This window comes from Pseudocercospora fijiensis (genome assembly GCF_000340215.1).
Source record: "Pseudocercospora fijiensis CIRAD86 unplaced genomic scaffold MYCFIscaffold_13, whole genome shotgun sequence".
NCBI classification, from domain to species: domain Eukaryota; kingdom Fungi; phylum Ascomycota; class Dothideomycetes; order Mycosphaerellales; family Mycosphaerellaceae; genus Pseudocercospora; species Pseudocercospora fijiensis.
Window position 1 is genome coordinate 190,259 of NW_006921544.1, and position 19,931 is coordinate 210,189.

Here is a 19,931-nt window from a genome sequence, read left to right on the forward strand (position 1 = left end):
TGTGCAATGATCAGCGAACGTAGTGCCTCCGGGCGAGTCAAAATCTTGACAGCGCTTAAGATCTTGTGAGGGTTGTAAATAGTGAGAATGCTGGATTTTGGAGAGCGCTTCGACTATTTAGAGTGCTCCGACTCCTGATGGTGCTGCGACTCTCAGGAAGGAAGCCGCACTTTTACAGATGCTCGGGCGCTACTGCGAACGTCGCTGCGAATTGGCGAGCCAAGGTTTTGACAAAGCTGGTACGATGCAGACGAAGGAGACAATCGGCTATGTGACTGGGTGCGCAGAGCAGGCTCTCAACTTTCAGCTCGCTTGTCCGGGCTGGCCGGGCGATTTCATATGTGCTACTGCGCGACTAGGTACGTAGAGCAGACTCTCGATTTTGAGCAGGCTTACGCCTAGGACTTTGAGCTCGCTGTCTTGCTTCGGCCGATTAAGGTGCTTCGTATGTGCGACTGCGTGACTGAGTGCGCGGAGTACGTTCTCGATTTTCAGCACGCGCTCGGTTTTCAGCTGGCTGCTTCGGTGCAGTCGGTCAAGCCAAGCTTGATCTCCTGGATTCAAGAAGCTTCCACGCGATCCGAAAGTCCGCGCTTGTGTTGGTGCTATCGTTGTCGACGAGGCGCACTCGGTCCAGAAGTAGGGAGAGGAGTTTCGATCAGAGCACATCCAGATGCGCCAGATACGTGCCAACTTGCGACGTGACACTATCTACCTTGCTGCCATGGCTGTGATGTCCGATGAGACCATGTCAACAAGGTGGAATATGTCAACTGGGTGGTTGAAAACACTATTGGAGTGATCGATCCGCGACGCAAGCATGCAGGTCTTCGTCACCGCCGTGCCGTTGCCAGTCCAAGCAGCTTCAGTGGGGAGATAACTAGTGAAGAGGCTGGCGGCATCAGCGATTGGGATAATGTCGAGTCTGCCGCTTCTAGTGTCGGCTCCGAAGAAGCATCTGATGTTGGGGATGCTGATATCAATACTGCTAGACAACGCGAGTTTGGGGAACATCGTAAGAATAGCCAAGATGATGGAGCAGCCGCTGCAGCAGCAGCTAAGAAGGTCGAGAAGGGTAAGAAGAGGTCTGAGCATTGGGCGAAGAATGTAATCAGCTGCGGGAAAGAAAATATAGTCATATACAACGGTCATCTGCGTTGCGACAATAGCCCATGCTGCCGAGCAGTTATAAACACCCTCCTCGAAGAGTTGGAGAGCGTCTACCTAGCTGAAGGCTACGCGACCAAAGAGTAGTGCTGCAACATCTGCAACCCTAGCGTATTCAAGATCCTGCTAATGGCTCCGAAGGCGAAGAAACTACATGCTGTATCAAGAACCGGCTGTCATGCTTCTTGTGGCTGTTATGCTTCGTGTGGTTGTCATGCTTCGTGTAGCTGTTATGCTTCGTGTGGTCTCGTATACATGAAGAAGTGGCGCACCTCACATGCCAACAAGACCTTCGCTGATTCCAAACGGGCGTTTGGCGTGCCACCGGTGTTCTTCATGTTCCGAGCTCTGCAGGGGCAGCTGTCCGACGTGTACACCCTGGCCAAGAGGAGAGATCATTCGGAGGACAACATTGCTAGCACGTTGTCCGAGGTTGGAGACGCCGAAGTACAGACGCAAGCAGGTAGGGTCTCGACCTAAATACCAAATGCGAAGGTCCACATTAGGGCATTGTTGCTAAGGAATTGGGATCGACGGGATGTAGTTGACGAGCTCGTTGCTATGCTTGAGAATGGTACTCAGCAGGTGTGCCAGAGTGTTGCTGATTCCCCTGCCGAGTTCAACAGGGACGCAGCTAAGAAGGATAATGGCGGAGACCAGGAAGAAGTTTGTCGAACCAAGAGTCAATCGCGACAGAACTCGTTCGGCAGAGAGAGTTGAAGCACAGAGCGACAGGCGAGACTCGTGCTGCTGCCGCTGCTGCCGCTGCCGTCGCTGCAAATGAAGACATGCCACCCGGTATCGAAGGTGCACAAGATGAGGAAGACATGCTCAGCTGTATTTCTCGCCGCGACTCTCAAGCACTCGTGTCTTGCAGTGGGCGACTAAGAAATGCTGCAGCGAAGGGCAAGCATATTTCCGGGACTGGAATTCGCAAGAGAAGTCCGAGCTAGGCCAGCAATCACAGCAGTGGCTTTGGTAAGGATCCATTCGCCTTCCGGCAAGGTCCAAGAGCTCATGGGCAGCATCAAGCGCGTAGCCGAGGACGAAGGGGATGTCGGTAGGGCATTGTTGTAGTCAGAAACGCAGAAGGGCGCCTGAGCACCCTATGACTTGCGCCTCGGCCCTAGTTCCATAAAGCCTGTGGAAGCGACAGCATATTGTCTCGACTCGGCAGCCGTTGATGATCTCCAAAACTGGGCTTGTCTGGTTCTCTCTGGCTGCCATTCCATGTAAAGCGTGCGAGGTCAAAGTCTGGTGGGCGTGTTCGCTTAGTCGGATCGTGACGTGTCTTGAAAAAGCTCGGTGGCCGTATCGTGCTCGCCAGAGTGACTCCGAGTGCCGCCCGTTCACAGTTTCGCCTTTTGCTGTGCCGTCGTCCTCCTTTTTGACCATTACTCTTTGTATCTTGTTTCGTCTTGTCGGCGCATCTTGAGTCGTGAAAGTCGCGTGTTCAGTCGTGAAGGGCGCACGATCAGATGGTGGGCTACGTGGTGCGTCTAGCATAGATGGTTGGGTGCTCTGCAGTGGTGAAAGACCTCATATCTACGCGCCTGCGGATGCCGATGCCATAATATGTCTTCATCGTTCAAGTTGCTGTCGCATCGTCCCAGTCCTTGTTACCCTGGCTACTTCTTCACCCTTTCCGGTATTGTGGGGGTGCTTCCAGAACACTCCACTTGGTGCTGAGATGGTGCATCGTGTGGTATCCAGAATTATTCTTGTTGCATGTGTTGTTCGGGGATGACTAGGTTGGCGGATGCGTGAAGGAAAGAACTTGCGAGTCCATTGGCTCGCTAGTCCCGCCAATAGCAGTGTCTGGCTGACAAAATCTGGGAGTTTACGCTTCCCGACAATGCCTGATCTTGCGCCGCGACAACTTCTCAGCGGCCAAGTCAATCTGTCCCATGTCAGCACCTAGCGGTATCACTCACATGCCATATCAGACAAGAAACCCATCTTCCATATCGTCCCAGAAAACGATGTTGGACTTCGCGATTTCATTCCTTTAACGGAACTTCATAGCCTAGCCCGACAGTACGAAAGCGACGACACCAACGATGACACCGGAAACAGCAGCAGCGATATTTCACGATGCCCGACAGGCATAACAGAAAGAGACGTAGCAAGAGTTGGAGAGGGCGTTATGAAATAGATGGAAGTAGCATCAGAAGTCCAATGCTACAAACACATGCTCCTTGTTCTCACACACACCTCGGTTCATTCATCCTAGCGCATGGATTAGAACTCTCTCGAGTCGAAGCCGGCAGCTCCACCAACACCTTTACCAATCCCGCTATCATCCCCAATTCCAGCCTCTTCCCAAGCAGCGCGGATCTGGCCTTGACCGAGATGCGCCCAAGCATCACCATCTCCACTTATATATATATCGTCAAGAGCGCCTCCATCTCCAGAACTAGCAGCACGCTGTGCAGCATCAGCGGAGTTGAGCTCAGCCCTATCGATGTTTGATCCTATGCCGCTCGCACGTTAGCTGTGGATAGTATTCGGATTTTCCTCCTCATCGTAGAACATATTGGCTTCCACTCGGCGGATATCCAGCCACAGGCTACCCTTATTGCTACTACTCACTGGATCCACCAGATTCTATATAACGAGCTTGTCCGCCATGCCAAAGATCCTATCCCTATCGTCTTTGTTGCGATGAAAGGCACTGGACTTCACCCGAGTCAAGTTGACGAACATTCCATTCAATGTACGCGAGGCCTCGCGATAAAACGCGATTTCTTGAAGCTAGCCATCAGATTATGGGCCGAATTGGCAAAGTAAGCATGGCGTTCTAGGCAGCCCAGATTGTGGAGCTCAAGCTGTTCATCAGCAGTGACAGCTTTGCGGCGAATACTAGTTGAGCTGATCACTCCTATAGCGAAGATTGCTGTTTGACGCTTATCGGTACAAGCTATGGTCAGCAGCCTCAACCTGACAGCAGCCAGCAGAATTGTTATCCTTGAACCCTTCTGACATCCTTTCCCATCGACCACGTCTATCATCCCTTCTAAGAAGTCGATGTCAAAGTCTTCCGCCTCACTATTCGCACGCCTCAACCCGACAGCAGCTAGCGGAGTCGTCACAGTCGAACCCCTCTGAAATTCCTTCGACGAAGAACAAGCTACCGAATACGTCTACCATCTCAACGAAACGGTTTATGTCAAAGTGTTCCGATTCACTATTCGCGAGACCGTCAAGGAATACATACCGTCGAGGAACGCATCCTCGATCTTCAAGAAAAGAAGCGAGAGCTGGCACACGCTGCCACCGAAGGCAGCGCTAGTTGTTTATGGAGAACATTCTGGGTTTGCCTAAGCATAATGCGGAGAACATCGAACATGCCAAAAGCCGCGAGTATTGGGCCAAGTTTGGAGACGACAGTAGCCTCTTGAATGGTCCGGCTTATGTGCCTCCTGCCGGCCTGCTCAGATCGCTTATTGGGTAACAACATCTCCTAAGAACTTCCAACTCCCATTATAAAGATCGCTATCCTCTAGTTCAATAAGACTTTCGGCGAGGTCAACCAAAACATATCCCACGCTAATACCATCCTCTCAATATGCGCAACACCCTCAACCTCCTCATACTCCCGGAGATGGCATTCTCAGGCCTCAAAGCTCCTCATCATCATCATTAGAGTGAGGCTCACAGCTCGACATAGCAGCATCTCCATTCGCCAAGTCTTCTTCAAGAACTGCTTGCTTACTGTAAAGCAGCTTGCTATCGCTGACATACATTGGAGTCGTGTTCGTCCTCCTCTCCCTCTTGTTCGCCGTCATTATCGCCGCTCGAGCTATCGGCTTCACAATCGGGGTCGACAACGGCCTACCAGAACACAACAAGTAGAAAGATTTCCTCGCTCGCGCGAACACCAAACACGACCGCGACCGACTCTGCTTCAACTCGTCTGGGCAGGTCAACAAGAAGCTCAAGCCTCCGGCCTACGATGAACTACAGGCACCGGTCGCTAGTGTGAAACACCAACAATCTCTCTATTCAGAATGCTGCAAGGCGGAAACCACTTACAAAGCCTTCTAGCGCACCCTAGAGGACATCCATAGGACCAACCACTGGCCTACCAAAGAGCAGAACGCCAACCTCCATAGCTTGATGTTTAGAGACGGCACATTCGATATGTCTGACACCAGCTTTGATACGAAGTTTGTTGTGCCAAGCCTACAAGATGCTGAATGATGCGCATCTCTGTGTTCGCGAATGCACTCAAGTATTGACGACATACCCCAAGCATGCCCATTTTCCAGCTTGCACCACTCAACCGCCCAGCTACAAGCGACTAGATCGATGAGCTCAATACCATCAGTGCTGTCGACGACAGTAACGATGGAATCGCGTTCATGCATGCAAGCAATGAGAGGCTGTGCGAGGCGGCGAGAAGGACTGGTTGGATGAAGTCGATTGAGTGAGGGTTTGACATCAAAGCCAGTATGAGGCAGCTGCTTTTGCACCCAACCATCATACCTCAGCAATACTACGCTTCGCAAAAGCCGAGCCATTGGCATTTTGATCGTGAGATCCGTCGAAAGCACCTCATGGGATGCTGCTGCAGAGCCCACGCCTCCACCACACCCCGCGCAAGCTAAGCGCTCCGCACAACGCTCATGAAATTCCCATCTTCATCTACCATCCTGCTGCCACAATTCTCACAATGGCAGACGGTGCCGACTGGATTCACCTCGTCCGTGATCAGCTCTACCTTTGCTTGAGGTATCGGCGTAACACGGTATGTTACTCACGCTGAAACCAAGTCACGGATGAAGCGAGGTAACGGGCTCCGCCATCGCTGGCACAAGCTCTCGAGCGAGTCGACCCTGCATGATCAATCGTGGGAATCTGGCTTATTGCTTCCATCTCGCCATCAAGTGAGGCTCCCGGTGTCGAGCATATTTCTGCATCGCTGTGGAAATTCGGCCTCCAGGCGACATCAGATGCAAAAGAGTTCCGTCACGAGCTCACAAGGATCTCCCACGCGGCTTGCGTATAATGCAAAATGAGATCCGTTTTCACCCAATAGAATGGATCAAACATCCAAAGATACGCAAGGCAGACGGCCTCACCGTCGGCTAGCTACGGGATTCATCTAACTCTATCACGATGAAAATCTCGAGGGGACTAATGCGACCAACTATACCTAAGAACATGCCGCTCAAGACGCGTGACAAAGGAAAGAAACCCCATGTCTGTCCCGCACGGCCTTAGCACGTGGCTCGTGAGTACATTGCTGAGTGCTAAGATTTCCTACGCTAGAACTACTCGAAGAGATCATCCTCAGCACCAGTATTATCGGCATTATTCCCGACATTCTTCTTGACTTGACACTGTATTTGGATCTGAAATAAAAGAGCCCGACTAATCGCTTGTATACAAACGCGATCGTCTTCAGTCTGCCGTACCTGCCCTCGGGGATATCAATACGGCGAAGCTTTCCAGCGAATCGAGCACGACGCTATCCCACCCACCCATTATCCTAGTATCAAAGGCCCGCCAGACTGGGACGAGCTCCGCGCGCTCGACACACCTGGTGCTGAGCCCCTCGACCTGCGCACGATACCTGGTGCTGAGCCGCGACACCTGGTGCTGAGCTATCTTGACCTCCGCGCGACACCTGGTGCAGTGCCACCTCGACCTTACGCCCGATATATCCTGCGCTCAACGATCTCGACTTGCGCTCGACATTCCTGGTGCTGAGCTACCCTCTGCTCAGCTACCTCGCCTTCTCGAACCACCCTCTGCTCGCATGATCGTGTCGATCAGGCACTCGTGCCTCGTTATGGTTCCCTTTCGTATCTTGTTCGTGAACACGACTACATACAGCAACGTGATCATGTACACACATCTGTCCCTAGACAAGGAGCAAGCGGCAGTCACCAAAGTGAGTCCAATCGGCCTGACGAACACCGTCCTGTGTAGGAACAGCACCCAGCACGCGATGATAGACATGACGGAGGAGGTGTACAAGAATTCGTCCATCACCCTGGTGGTCAATGCAGAGATGAACGATAACGCAGAGCAGAGCCTGTTCACACAGAAGGTCGTCTTCGTGTACATCACCACGACCACGGCCATCAAGAAGTACACGCACCCGCGTATAGAGCTCACAGAGGCCGGAAGGATAGTGCAGGAGCTGGTGCCAGACTCCAATCAGCCCACGAAGGTTTTGATTGACATTGAAATTCGAAATCAAGAGAAGTTTTGCCCTTTTCCCTTATTGGAGAATTTCGTTCTCTACGAATCCCACGTAGGACACCTGCGTGATAGGAATGCGAGTCTATAGCTGTGATACACGACATCGCGAGAGCTCTCAACGTGCGTGGGATCTTCATCCGGTGCCAGCACTTTCACGCGCAGCTTCAGACTGCCTTCCGCGACGTGGGTGCCAACAATGCACTTGCACTCCTGGAAAGGTGTGCCTCGGGGGTGTTTCACTTGGAAGCGTTTGTTCACAAGATCAGGTACCCTGATGTATTTTGGTGGAAAAGGCTTGAGAATGCCTTCCGCGACGTCGGTGCTGACAATGCACTTGCACTCGTAGAAAGGTGTTCCTCCATCCCCGAACCCATCTATCCCAAGATCGAGCAGCTTGATGTGTTTTGGTGGAAACTGCTCGAGGCCATCGTCCGCGACATGGGTGCCAACAAGGCACTTGCACTCGTGAAAAGGTGTCCCTCCAAGGTGTTTCACTCCGAAAGCCTTTCTTCGTAAGATCAGGTAGCTTGATGCATTTCGGGAGGAAACGCTCAAGCTTCTTGCGAATGCGAGCTTGAGTGTCTCGGAGAGTACTGTGTTTCGCGACTGCTTGGCCCGGCGTGCACACGTAGAAAGGTGTTTTTCCAAGGTATTCAATCCGAGGCATTTCTTCGCAAGATCAGGCAGCTTGATGTATTTTGGTGGAAAAAGCTCGCGCTGCTTCCGGATACGATCTTGGGGAGGATTCTGGTTCTCGACTGCTTGGCCCGGTTTGCTGCAGTACATATCGAAACGTAAGCCTCAAAGGCGGGCAGGACTTGAGGTATGAACCAAGGGAACCCATGGGATTGGTGGGAAAAGCTAAATGCGACCTCGAGTGCCTCGGAGAGCACTATGCTTCGCGACTGCTTGGCCCGGCTCGCTGTCGTACATGTCAAAACGTAAACCTCGTATTTGGACTTCGTGAGGCTGACGAGCGGTCTTTCTCACTTTCGGCAATCTGCTGACTGTACGGGTCCATTCAAGATCTGTCTTGGTCGCTTCGGTGCGTTTCTCGGCTTTGTTTTTGTCGATCTTGAATTGTTCCATAAGGACTCGCAGTCGCTCGAATTCTGCTCTCTCAGGTACGCCAGCAGGCGTTTATTTCCATCTGTGAGGGCAGCTTTGAGCTGTGTCCGTTCTGCTCAAAGTGAAGTGTTGTTGGCGTCTGCCCAAGTCACACGCTGAGCGGCAAGCTGAGCTGTTTTGTTGGCACTGTCCCGGCCGCGAGTTACTTCTACAAGCTTTCTCCGTTCGTCTGTAGCCCAAGTTCATGACCGTCATCGAACCCAATGAGATGGCTTTGCACAACGCCAAGTTCATGCTGAAGATGTCTCTTCCAGCGCACAGTTCTTCCACTCTGCTTTCTCTTCGTGACAATTTCTGCCATTCGTTGTCGCGGGCCATGATGTAGCTATTCTTTTTTTTCGTTGCGTCGTAAGTCATTCGATTTCCATTCTTGTTGTTTGCGTTTGTAAGCCTAGGTGACCATTCTTCTATCAGGTTGACGATGTGGCCGGCCTCTGCCATGAAATTCATGTACTTCTTCACGTAGGCGTAGATCATAGAGGCGAACTCGATGCCGCACAGCTCCACCTTCGAGTTGTAGCCCTTGCTGGCGATGGCGGACCTAGAGTTACTGCCGGAAACGACAATGAACCCGTGCATGTAGCTGGTCTGCGGTCTGGTGCTGGCCGGGGTCGCAATCTCGCTCCTGGTGCCGCTCACGCTGGTAAACGACTTCATGCCGTCGTCCTTAATTACGGACGCCTCTGATCTGAACACTGGCGAAGTCGTGCGCCTGTACGCATCCGGTTTCGCCATTTTGAACGTGTCTCTCTGTACCCGCGCTTCATTGACTCGCTCTTCAGCATCGACGCTTCCACCTTGTTCGTCTTCTTGTCCATGCTATTCATTACCATCTTTACCCAGCGCACTATCTCCATCAGCTCCGTATCCTTGTTCGTGCCTACGATGTTGACCTCGCCCTCATCCTCGCCTAGGAGCTCAGTCACGCCTAGGGTTCGACATTCGAAACCTTACATACCATGTAAGGCCAAGAAATGCTGTGTAAGCTTACAAAACCATGTAAAATGGCATGTAAGGATGTAAGACTAGTGATTTCGGGTGATGTCTAGCTATTCCGCCTATTATGAAGGAAAGTCCTTGCTAACTGTTTGAAATAGTTCATTAACACTCTCTTAGATCTTAACAGTCCCTAAAGAACTATAATAGACTGAATACTATTACTGTCTGGACTTTGATAGTCCCCTGCTTAGGATACCTTCTAGAAGCCTTGGCAGTCAATATGGTCTAAATAAGCTTCTATAGCTGCAAATCTGTTAAGACAGCAGGTAGGAGCCTTTAAGCTACCTATACCTCTTTAGCGAGACCTACAGAATCTATTCCGTAAGGTAAGAGAGACATATAAGCCCTTCCGGTGCAGATAATAGTCCAACATACAAAATGTAAGGCCATACAAAGCTCAAACCCCTGCCTTACATTAGGTTTTGTAAGACTTACATGTAAATGTAGAACCCTAGTCACGCCCGTGCTGCTGTCCTCGATCTTGTGGCTGATCAAAGTGTCGAGCAACTCGTCGTTCTTCATTCTGTTGATGTACCAAACGAATGAGTGATGCATCTGCATACTGATGATGAACACGACCAGATTCGGGATAGTGATGGCGATTTGGCTGGCTTTTCGAGTACTGCAGCAGCATCAAGTTCATCCACATCATGAGCGTGATCGACTGGGCCTGTGCTTATGCCACCCGCAACCAAGGGCGATGATGACGTCGTGTCCAGGCACAAGCCCACGAGCAACCTCAAATCCAACCACACGAAGAAGTTCAAGATGCTGGCCGACGACATGTGTATGCCTAAGCTCGGCGACGTGGATGCGAGCAACTTCAGACTCACGCACTGCAATGCCGCCGTATGCAACACCTCGTCTACTCCCGCCTTCTCGCAATACCTCGCGATGACATTGAGAGCCGAGTCCAACACCTGCATGAACCTCACAACGGCCTGAACTTCATCTCTGCCGGCTTCACGATCGACCATGGCGCCGACGCCCACGACTGCATCATCTGCACGCCCACGATGGCGACTAGGATTGGGGTTGCCATAGAAAGACTGGTTATGTTCTTCGCCGCGTTGACGAAAAGGCGGGTGAAAAATGGCATTTGCGATATAGAGGGGTTCAATCAGTAGGATATAGCAGGCAGGAAGAGGAAGTGATAGGAGAATAGACCATCATATTCACGCATCATCATTATCGACAAATACCATGGCAAGGCCCTCGTTCTCGTTATGCCTCCTTCTGAATCAGCAGTCAAGTCGTTGAAGACGTGACCAAATGCTCCTCGATGCGAAGGATCCACAAACATTGCAGAGGGTCTGAAGGGGCGGTGCCCAGTTAGCAAACTGGATTTCGCATTCCTCTTGCGACTCACGGATCGTTCGAAGAACGGACCTCTCGTTTCGAATGGCATGTCCTTCAGCCAATTCAAGCATCATGCCGAATCAAGCTCGGCCCGCTGGATTTTGAACTGGTGACAACAAATCTTCACAGCTACATTCTCACGCCTTTCCGACCATTTCTGGACGACCATTTCCGCGAAGTTAGCCATGAAGGGCCACCTGACACGCAATCGAGCTCGCAAACATAAGCAAGACCTTGTGCTAAAAGCTTCTGAGCCACCGGTTACCGCATATGCGTAGGATGGATCCAATTACCTAGCTTGTTAGGGCGCATCGTCCATTGCGCCATCGCCTGGCGGATCTTGCTCTCGCTTTTGACATACTCTCCCGCGCAGAGTGGGACGGTCTGCTACACCACAAATACCCATCGGCGTTCCAACACGAGGCGAGACTAGGTCGTGGTACAAGAGCTCCTAAGTCACCAGCACTGATAGACGGTATTGCACCTCTACGAACTTGGCGAGCGATGCTGTAGCAGACTTCCTCCCCAGACTCAAGGCGAAATCTTTCCAGATCACTGTGCTTCTCTTGTCTCTCTCTTCGGAGTGGCCCATCATGTCGCGGTGCAGTAGTGCAGTATTTGGTCGCCAGGCCAGGAAGCTAGATCGAGAGCATCGGCTTCGATGCGTATCAGGATAGAAGGCTTTATGCGGCGTTGTTCCTCTCACGGTTCGCTGGCACAGTTGTGGTGCTACAGAATCCGAAAGGAGTGCAAACTGGTCAAGCAAGAAGATGTTGCACATTACGGGAAACGGGAACCCGCAAATTGACACATTACATCGCGGATGGATTCACTCGTTCCCATCTCTTGAAGCTCTTTCCCTTGTCAATCATCTATAGTGTCGCGAACTGGTTCATAGAAAAGCTTCAGAACTTCGTCAAAACCATCTGCGAAGCCTCTAAAATTCACATACCGAAGATTGGCGCAGGAAGGCGACATATTGTCTTCACCTTTATCGGCTTTCTTAAACTGCTCGAGAGTTTTAGAGCCTCGAGAACCATTTATGCCGTTTCTTATGCTTGGGATTCCTCAGCTCCGCAGCATCGGCCTTCGAAGACCCAATCGCACCGCTACTGAAATGTAAGAGAGCTGTCCATGAACCTGCTTCAGCTCCGCAGCAGCGATCTGTTCGGCCTTCGAAGACCCAATCGCACCACTACTGAAATGTGAGAGAGCTGTCCATGAACCTGCAGTAGCTCAGGTGTGTGAGGCGTATCCATAAGTCATTGACTTCGACCCCGCGACCAGAAATTGGTGCCAGCAGCGGAGCGGCTGAAGTGTTCCAGGCGCAAGAGAGGTGAGGGAGGTGTCTCCGCGACGTTGAGTGTCTCGGAGAGCACTTTGTTTCGCGACTGCTTGGCCCGGCTTGCGACTCTCAGGTGTGTAAGGCGTGTCTATGACCCTTTCACTTCGACTCCGCGACCAGAATATGCTGTCTGAAGTGGAGCGGCTGTAGTGGCTCAGGTGCAAGAGAGGTGAGCGATGTGTCCACTCGCCGCGGCTGTCGTCGAGTGTTTGGCAGACCCATCATAGGCATAAGTCTCTCCGAAGGGTCTTGCTCGCTGCTTGACACTCGGAGCGGACAGAAGTTCCGTTGGATCGTGTTCGCTCCTTGACACTCAGGGCGGACAGAAGTTCCGTTGGATCGTGTTCGCTCCTTGACACTCAGGGCGGACAGAAGTTCCGTTGGATCGTGTTCGCTCCTTGATACCCAGGGCGGTTACAAGTTCCGTTGGATCGTACTCGCTCCTTGATACCTGGGTGAACATCGGTTGGATCATGCTCGCTCAGAAGTTCGGTTGGATCATCCTTACTCCTTGACACCCGAGTGAAATTCGATTTCATCACGCTCGCTTTGAAATTCCGTTGGATTATGCTCGCTCTCGGACAGACGTTCTGTTGGATCGTGCTCGCTCCTTGACGCCTGGGTCGGATGGCCAGGAGTTCTGTTGGATCGTGCTCGCTCCTTAACACCCAGGTCGGATCAGGCAGAGGGTGACCGAATGCAGTAGCTCAGGCGCGACAGGGGTGTCTATAAGCCTTGTGCCTCGACTCTGCGACCGCAGTATTGTGTTTGCAGCTGAGCGGCTTTAGGTGCTTAGGTGTGAGCGAGCTGTCTGCTCCACCTCTCAGCTGTCGATGTGATACTGTATACGTCCGCCTTTTGCAACCGGATTCATTGATTTGGAACACCATATCTTCCATGCCAAGGTCTTGAGCCGGCTCGAACGTCTCCTCTTCGTCCACCTCGTCAAGTTGAGGTTGCGACGTTGAGCCTGCCACTTCAGTGGCTACAAGCAACATGAAGGCTTCTCGATGGGGCTGGAAAGTCACAGGCCTGTGAATGTGAGAGAAGTGAACACTTCACCTCTCAGCAGTGGATGGCTTACTGTATAAGTCCGCCTTTTGCAACCGGGTTCATTGATTTGGAACACTGTTTCTTCCATGCCCAAGGTCTTGAGCCGGCTCGAACATCCCCTCTTCGTCCACCTCGTCAAGTTGAGGTTGCGACGTTGAGCCTGCCACCTCAGTGACTAGAAGCGACATGAAGGCTTCTCGATGGGGCTGGAAAGCAGCAGGCTCGTGAATGTCCAGTATAGCAGAGGTAACCACTCCACTCATTCGAGGTGTCCACTCCCCCTTCTCCCCATTGAAGTTATCAAGTTGTGGGTTCGATGATGAGCCTACTACCTCGGTAGCCTGAACGTCCATGAGGGCTGGTGAATGTGACCGAGATAAAAACTCCACCTATCAGCAGTGGATGGGATACTGTATAAGTCCGCCTTTCCCAACCAGGCTTATGGATTTTGAACACCCCACGTCTTCGATGCCGACGCTCTGTAGCCATCTCTCTCGATGGGGCTGGCAAGCAGAAGGCTCGTGAGTCTCTGGCGTAAGAGAGGTGAATACACCACCTCTCACCTGTCTATAGGATACTGTATAAATCCGCCTTTGCAACCGGGCTTATGGATTTTGAACACCCTACAGCTCTTCAGCAATCTCTCTCGATGGGGTTGGCAAGCAGCAGGCTCGTAAATACTCGTTAAGAGAGAGGTGAACATCCCACCTCTTGCCTGTAGGTGGGATACTGTATAAATCCACCTTTGCAACCGGGCTTATGGATTTTGAACACCCTACAGCTCCTCAGCAATCTCTCTCGATGGGGTTGGCAAGCAGCAGGCTCGTAAATACTCGTTATGAGAGAGGTGAACATCCCACCTCTTGCCTAGGGATGGGATGCTGTGTGAGCCGGCCTTTTGCAACCCGGTTCTTTGGAACACCCGACGTCTTCGATGCCGAAGTTCTTTCGCGTCTTCTCTTTCATGCCCTGGGTGTCGTTGGCTGCTTTTGGGGGCCTTGAGCCGTGAGAGTTTGTGGAGGTGTGTTTTCTGGCGAAACGTGGGGCGTTGCCCAAAGAGGTGTCGAGGGCTTCTCTGTGCTGGCGCCCTGCACGGCAAGTTGGGTGGACAGACCAAGGAGTTTGGCGTTATGCTGGGTGAGTATTCACTCAACAGGATGCGAAAGCTCGAGTCTACCTGTGTCGAACCGCGGAAGACTATGCATGTGGTTCTCTTCACCTTCTTCGTCGGCCTCGGCCGGACTCTTAGGCTATGCCTGAACCTCACCCATCTAGAAGATAACGTGCCTGTTGATTGGTATTATGTACACTTGCGGTTAAAGAGGTGTCGAGGGCTTCTCTGTGCTGGCGCCCTGCACGGCAAGTTGGGTGGACAGACCAAGGAGTTTGGCGTTATGCTAGGTGAGTATTCACTCAACAGGATGCGAAAGCTCGAGTCTACCTGTGTCGAACCGCGGAAGACTATGCATGTGGTTCTCTTCACCTTCTTCGTCGGCCTCGGCCGGACTCTTAGGCTATGCCTGAACCTCACCCATCTAGAAGATAACGTGCCTGTTGATTGGTATTATGTACACTTGCGGTTTTTTTCAGATATTTGATCACAAGACGACACTTGGATATGCCTACTGAAAGTAGCACTGCGCGACAATTTCTGTTCACCGACTGTTCAAGGTGCTCTGCGATTATGCTATGAGTGAATGACACAATTCATTCTCTGTCAAGATAGATGGGAGGCTCGCTGATGCAGCCAACTACAGCAGAACCTGCGGTTCCGCTGATGACGGCGGTATTTCTGGCGGGTATAGGGTCCTGCTCCTTCAGATATGCAACCTGGTAGTATGGTTGGCGTTGGAAGTCGTTCACCGATAGGTCGCCGAGCATAGCACCAGCATTTGCCAGGTCACCGTCCTTTCTCACACCATAGTTCAGAGCTTGCAATTCAACATTGTGAGCTCCAGCAAGACCACCGGTGGGCTTGCCCACAAAGGCCCACTACTCCACCTCTTAGCTGTCGATAAGCCTGACCACTACTCCACCTCCTCACGTCGACTCCACGACTGTTGTATGGCGTCTACAGCTGAGCGGCTGCTGGACTGAAAAACGGCATGAAGTGTTCTTGTTCCGCCTGCAAAGCAGTAGGCTCACCACTCCACTTCTTAGCTGTCGATAAGCCTGATCTCCACTCCGTCGCCTGGCTTCGACTCCATGACCACAATATGGAGTCTCTAGCTGAGCGGCTGCAGGGGTGGAAGACGGCATATCGGGTTCTCGATGGGGCTAGAAAGCAGTAGGCTAGACCGGCGTGAGAGAGGTGATCACTCCATCTCTCAAGCGTCCACTCTACCTCTCAGCTGTTGTGGGCCCTGACCTCCCTCCATCTCCTGAATCCAACTCCACGACCGCAATATGGCGCCAGCAGCTGAGTGTTTGCAGTCTTGATGAGAGAAATGATTCTCGACGGAGTTGGAAAGTGTGACGCTCGTGAGTCGCGGCAGGTGGACGGCTGTGGTAGTGATAAGAGCAAGGGATTCTCGATGGAGCTAGAAAGCAGCAGGTCCTGATTTGCGACAGCTGAAACAAGGTGCCGAGCTTCTGCAGTGGTGATGAGAGAAACAAGTTCTCGGTAGAGCTGGGAAGCAGGAGGGTCGCAATTCGCGGCAGCTGAGCGTCGGCACTGGTAATGAGCGCAAAAGGATCTCGATAGAGCTGGAAAGCAGTAGGCTCATGGGTTGCGGCCGTCGAGCGGCATGAGTAGTGATGAGAGAAATATGCACTGGAAGTCTGTGGTGGTGATGAGAGACAAGGATTCTCAATAGAGCTGGAAAGCAGGAGGCTCCAGCGACGCTTGCGCTTGCTATCCGGGCTTGCATCAGCTACATCACCCCTCACTCCAGCGAGAAACTGCGGGAACGATGATTCAAGTCAAGTCAATCAGCGGACAAATGAGGATAGTAAGTGAACGAGCCGGAGAGATGCTACGAGACACAACTATACCTGATGACCTCTCGACGGAAGCGGTACAGTGCGTATGCTGGATGAAGAGCCGGACACCAACATCATCAAAGAAAACAGGAAAAGATACGATAGGAGGCACTGGAAGGGATTGGGCCAGACTTGACACGAGAAACCCGATGAGGATCACGAGTTTATGTAGCCCGTGCGATGGCGCAATGACACGCAGTTCGAGGACGAAAGCTTCACAATGCTTACGGATAGATGGGGTATTTCGTGAGAATTGATCTACAATCTCGATAGACAGGAAGTAAGAAATGTCACACATGCAGCACTTGCAGATAGTAGTGGCGTAGGCGATGATCACGCACGACCAGCAATCCAGACCGCCAAGACAAGACCAACTCTCGCATTCCACCCAAGCAGGAACGGGGTGTAGTGGAGATGAGAGCAGCGACAGTGATCATAATCACGAAGAGGGAGGTCGAAATCCCAGGCTGACCTTTTGTTTGTTTCAGCCACCAGTTCATATAACCGGCTACGATAATGGCGAGGATGATGCCTCTCCGCCTTACATGGGATGTGTCTGTCCAGTGCCGCTCCGATGCCTTTTCGCCTCGCATGGTATGTGTCTTTCCAGCGCTGATTCAATGCCGTCTCGCCTCGCATGGTATGTGTCTTTCCAGAGCTGGTTCAATGCCTTTTCGCCTCGCATGGGATGTGTCTTCCCAGTGCTGATGACTTTGTCGGCGAGACGCCACGCATAGTACATGTCTTTCCAATGCCAGTGACTCTGTAGGTGAGACGCCTCGACCTGCCAATGCCGTTCCGCCTCGCATGGTGTGTGTCTTTCCAGTGCCGGTAACTCCGTAGGCGAAGAGTGTTGCGTCGAAGCCCTTGAAGAGGTGCTTGACTGTAGGCGAGCCTGAAACGTGTTAGCATAGGTTTCTATAGGCCTCTTCTTCTCAACGCGACGTACCTTGATTGTAGCATGTTTATAGTAGACGCTGTTGAATTCAAAGGCCGCCTCGCATGGTATGCGTCTTTCCAGTTCCAGTGACTCTGTCGAAGCTTTGCAAGAGGTGCTTGATTGTAGGGGAGATTGAAGCGTGCTGGCATAGATTTCCAGAGGCTCCTTCTTTTCGACGCGATTCACTTCCATCGTCGGAGATGTCCCGTTGCGGAACATGTTCATCGCACATACGCGCTGTTGAATCGAAAAGAGTACAGCTCGGTATCCGTCTTTGCATTTGGGATCTTGACAATCGTCTTGCTTTCGCCGGGGTCGACTTTGACATCGCCTTTGGCGAGATTTCGAGAGGCCTCTTCCTCTTAATGCGACTCACCTTCGTTCTCGAAGATGTCCCGGTGTGCGGCATGTTGATCGTAGGTGCACGCTGTTGAATTGAAAGGAGTACAGCTCGGTATCCGTCTTTGACCTTGGGATCCTGACAATCGTCTTGCTCTGGCCGTATTCGCCCTTCTCGCGCGTTTCAGATCAAGGTGTCGTGTCATGTTCTGGTATTTTCAGATTGTTGGTGTTTCCATGAGGTTCTCGAAGGAAGGTAAATACATAGACCCAGGGCACCGAAGCGCCTTCCATTGTCTGTCCCTCCCAAGATTTCAACAATCGTCTTGTTATGGCCGTGTTCGCCTTTGGACATCACCTTCAGCCAGAAACATCTGGACTGTGAGCTCGGGAAGACATTGGAGGAGTTCCAGGAAAATGAAGGCTATAGGGCTTCAAAAGAAGCAGTCAACTGTTGTAGGTCTTCCCTACGCCAAATAGCATGGGCCATCAAGCAGGTCTCCTGGGGGGCCATTATGGCTGCCAGGCGGTCCTCAAGGGAGCGTGCAGACGACATCACTTCAGTAACTTTCAGCGAGCGGTGGATTGCAGCAGACGTCGGAGCCTCGTCGGCTGCATCTTCAGCATGTGAGCGACTCCAGAAATTTAGGTAAAGATCGAGGGCTTCTTCTCCTGTATCTGTTTTGAAAAGCACTGGTTCTTGCGCCACGTCTGCAGTTCCCACGTCACCAGAACGTTTCTCTTCTCCCTGTCGTGCTTGCTGTTCACCTGCAGCCCGAGTCTGTCAGAGTTGGGTTTGGAGTTGGAGACATTCCCTTCTCGAGGCTTCTAGTTCTTTTAGGGCCAAGGTGTCTGGTGCGTCTCGCATTTCGGCATCTGTATCAAAGTTAGATGTAGTCGTCGCTCTCTCTAGCGCTACTATCATTCTCCTCCTCGCCCTGGTCCTCGAACTCCTCTACTTCGCCGTCCTTGCTTGCTCAACAAATGACGCCCGTTCCTCCATTGGCAAGGCGCTGCCTCTTCGCCCATGTTCGAAATCTTGCTCAGATGTCGCGCCGTCTCTTTACCCACCTTGTGCGCTGCTGTGCCACTTATCTCCATCTTCGCCGGGTGTTTCCTCGTTCTTCCTCGTCTCCCACGTTAGTGCAAGGCTTTCTAGTCGGCTTTGTCTAGAACTGGAGGAATGCATGCCTAGGAGTTGAACCTCTTCGTCTTCATCGGGCGCGCTTCTTCTTGTGCTGGAGGCTCGCAGGGTTCATCGAACCATTTATCACTCTCCGCCGGTAGTATGCCGCCCGTTGTCGGCGGTATCTCGTTCGAGGTGCCCTCTACTGGCGGAGTTGAGGCCGCCACAGCCACGGTATGCAGGCTTTCTGGAGAGATCATCAGCGTGACAGACTTGAGATATTGCAGTAGAGACCGGGATGGAGATGTGCGCGCTGTGTCGCTTCGCAGATCTCAGGTTGAAGTGTTACACGCGCTCAGGTGTCGCGCGCTCCAGATCAAAGTGTCGAGTCACTTCCAGCACTTTCAACAATCCCATTCAATGCCTCGAGGCAGCGGCGGCGGATTGGCCAGAAGCCCTAGTCATTGTATGCTATGAATGACGACGGTGCGAGCGGTGTCAGTGTCTTGGGAGTATCGGTGTCTCAGCTGAAGTCGGGAATGACAAAGTATGGAAGAGTGACGAAGTGACGGACTACCGTGGGTGCTACAGGCGCCTGCCCACGTACATACCCTGCATAGAATGAGCTTGCTCCATCATGGGGATAGGGTTTCGTGGATTCCGGAATCGTGAGACGGAAGTGAAGGTCGCAGTGTCGAGGAGATTTCCGCATTGCCGTAAGTCTCCAGCCCCCAGGCAACACACGTCAATGACGCACGACATGCCTCGCTGCTTTGTATTCGTAGCTGGTCTTCTGGCCTGGAGGACCGACTCGGCGGTTGGCGTTGTAGTGCATGATGTCAACAACGGACGACATCAGTGCTGAAGTCAACGAGGATCGCTTTCCAATCTACCAGCAAGCAGTGATGAGGACGGTGGCGCCAACAATCAAGGATGACGCCGTTGATCTCGCCCAATTCCGAACAGAGGTGGCCGAAAAACTGCCGCATAGCACGCCGATCAATCAGGTGGACGAAAAGAACAACACCCTAGTCAGTACCCACGAAAGAAGAGTGAGTCTGCAATTTGGAATCATTGTATGCCGACACTAACAATTTTCGCTGAAACGACGTTGCAGAGGCGACGACGAGTGGATCAAGGTCAACGGCTCTCTGGTGATGCGTTACAGCCCTCATGCGATATGTCTCCTCGAAAGGTGAAGTTCGATGAAGGGTGGGCAGTAGAAATCATGAGCTTGAATTTGGTCCTGAGGCGGAGCCGGGTTGAGCTTCAAATTTCTG

The 19,931-nt window shown here is 52.1% G+C and overlaps 5 protein-coding genes across 5 annotated transcripts; 2 read left to right on the forward strand and 3 right to left on the reverse strand.

Moving 5' to 3' along the window:
* Nucleotides 1–6: 6 nt before the first annotated feature.
* MYCFIDRAFT_180050 (uncharacterized protein) lies at nt 7–2,206 on the forward strand (the record flags this gene model as incomplete). The annotated part of the gene is made up of 13 exons (XM_007934030.1): nt 7–65; nt 87–122; nt 157–341; nt 469–596; nt 644–701; nt 746–1,250; nt 1,278–1,370; nt 1,395–1,630; nt 1,674–1,679; nt 1,712–1,868; nt 1,895–2,043; nt 2,079–2,145; nt 2,173–2,206. The coding sequence occupies 13 exons, from the start codon at nt 7–9 to the stop codon at nt 2,204–2,206; spliced, it is 1,713 nt and encodes a 570-aa protein (XP_007932221.1).
* A 38-nt stretch (nt 2,207–2,244) lies between these two features.
* Nucleotides 2,245–10,606, reverse strand: MYCFIDRAFT_180051 (uncharacterized protein; the record flags this gene model as incomplete). The annotated part of the gene is made up of 51 exons (XM_007934031.1): nt 2,245–2,686; nt 2,717–2,746; nt 2,808–2,887; nt 2,916–2,963; nt 2,995–3,067; nt 3,098–3,157; nt 3,186–3,193; nt 3,223–3,348; nt 3,378–3,418; nt 3,444–3,625; nt 3,657–3,687; nt 3,715–3,736; nt 3,784–3,846; nt 3,888–4,280; nt 4,315–4,437; nt 4,475–4,630; nt 4,701–4,729; nt 4,764–4,793; nt 4,826–4,873; nt 4,908–5,001; nt 5,049–5,117; nt 5,156–5,180; nt 5,230–5,752; nt 5,789–5,808; nt 5,842–5,890; nt 5,931–5,977; nt 6,005–6,106; nt 6,143–6,261; nt 6,288–6,296; nt 6,334–6,415; nt 6,448–6,524; nt 6,564–6,578; nt 6,610–6,799; nt 6,826–6,883; nt 6,921–7,036; nt 7,063–7,081; nt 7,114–7,391; nt 7,433–8,180; nt 8,212–8,241; nt 8,274–8,365; nt 8,389–8,563; nt 8,603–8,620; nt 8,661–9,282; nt 9,306–9,436; nt 9,463–9,533; nt 9,879–9,903; nt 9,939–10,129; nt 10,155–10,177; nt 10,216–10,335; nt 10,368–10,556; nt 10,583–10,606. 51 exons carry the CDS (start codon nt 10,604–10,606, stop codon nt 2,245–2,247), a joined length of 6,336 nt encoding a protein of 2,111 aa, XP_007932222.1.
* Nucleotides 10,607–10,627: 21 nt separating this feature from the next.
* On the reverse strand, nt 10,628–11,647 carry MYCFIDRAFT_180052 (uncharacterized protein; the record flags this gene model as incomplete). The annotated part of the gene is made up of 7 exons (XM_007934032.1): nt 10,628–10,847; nt 10,877–10,918; nt 10,974–11,063; nt 11,100–11,105; nt 11,132–11,253; nt 11,285–11,314; nt 11,351–11,647. 7 exons carry the CDS (start codon nt 11,645–11,647, stop codon nt 10,628–10,630), a joined length of 807 nt encoding a protein of 268 aa, XP_007932223.1.
* A 31-nt stretch (nt 11,648–11,678) lies between these two features.
* Nucleotides 11,679–16,544, reverse strand: MYCFIDRAFT_180053 (uncharacterized protein; the record flags this gene model as incomplete). The annotated part of the gene is made up of 35 exons (XM_007934033.1): nt 11,679–11,720; nt 11,755–11,933; nt 11,964–12,101; nt 12,137–12,279; nt 12,315–12,513; nt 12,536–12,691; nt 12,730–12,851; nt 12,880–12,993; nt 13,032–13,066; nt 13,099–13,243; nt 13,274–13,308; nt 13,341–13,361; nt 13,396–13,622; nt 13,654–13,702; nt 13,726–13,855; nt 13,892–14,020; nt 14,044–14,145; nt 14,187–14,344; nt 14,379–14,412; nt 14,453–14,506; nt 14,532–14,573; nt 14,623–14,676; nt 14,717–14,778; nt 14,812–14,837; nt 14,867–14,926; nt 14,967–15,002; nt 15,028–15,256; nt 15,301–15,379; nt 15,413–15,419; nt 15,448–15,531; nt 15,563–15,608; nt 15,633–15,804; nt 15,834–16,118; nt 16,147–16,165; nt 16,205–16,544. 35 exons carry the CDS (start codon nt 16,542–16,544, stop codon nt 11,679–11,681), a joined length of 3,753 nt encoding a protein of 1,250 aa, XP_007932224.1.
* Nucleotides 16,545–16,575: 31 nt separating this feature from the next.
* MYCFIDRAFT_180054 (uncharacterized protein) lies at nt 16,576–19,917 on the forward strand (the record flags this gene model as incomplete). Its single annotated transcript, XM_007934034.1, has 21 exons — nt 16,576–16,936; nt 16,971–17,071; nt 17,111–17,148; nt 17,239–17,272; nt 17,313–17,483; nt 17,528–17,602; nt 17,629–17,687; nt 17,714–17,767; nt 17,800–18,152; nt 18,217–18,380; nt 18,413–18,664; nt 18,721–18,915; nt 18,944–19,111; nt 19,145–19,216; nt 19,243–19,304; nt 19,332–19,342; nt 19,373–19,480; nt 19,519–19,658; nt 19,688–19,727; nt 19,771–19,846; nt 19,875–19,917. 21 exons carry the CDS (start codon nt 16,576–16,578, stop codon nt 19,915–19,917), a joined length of 2,577 nt encoding a protein of 858 aa, XP_007932225.1.
* Nucleotides 19,918–19,931: the final 14 nt, after the last annotated feature.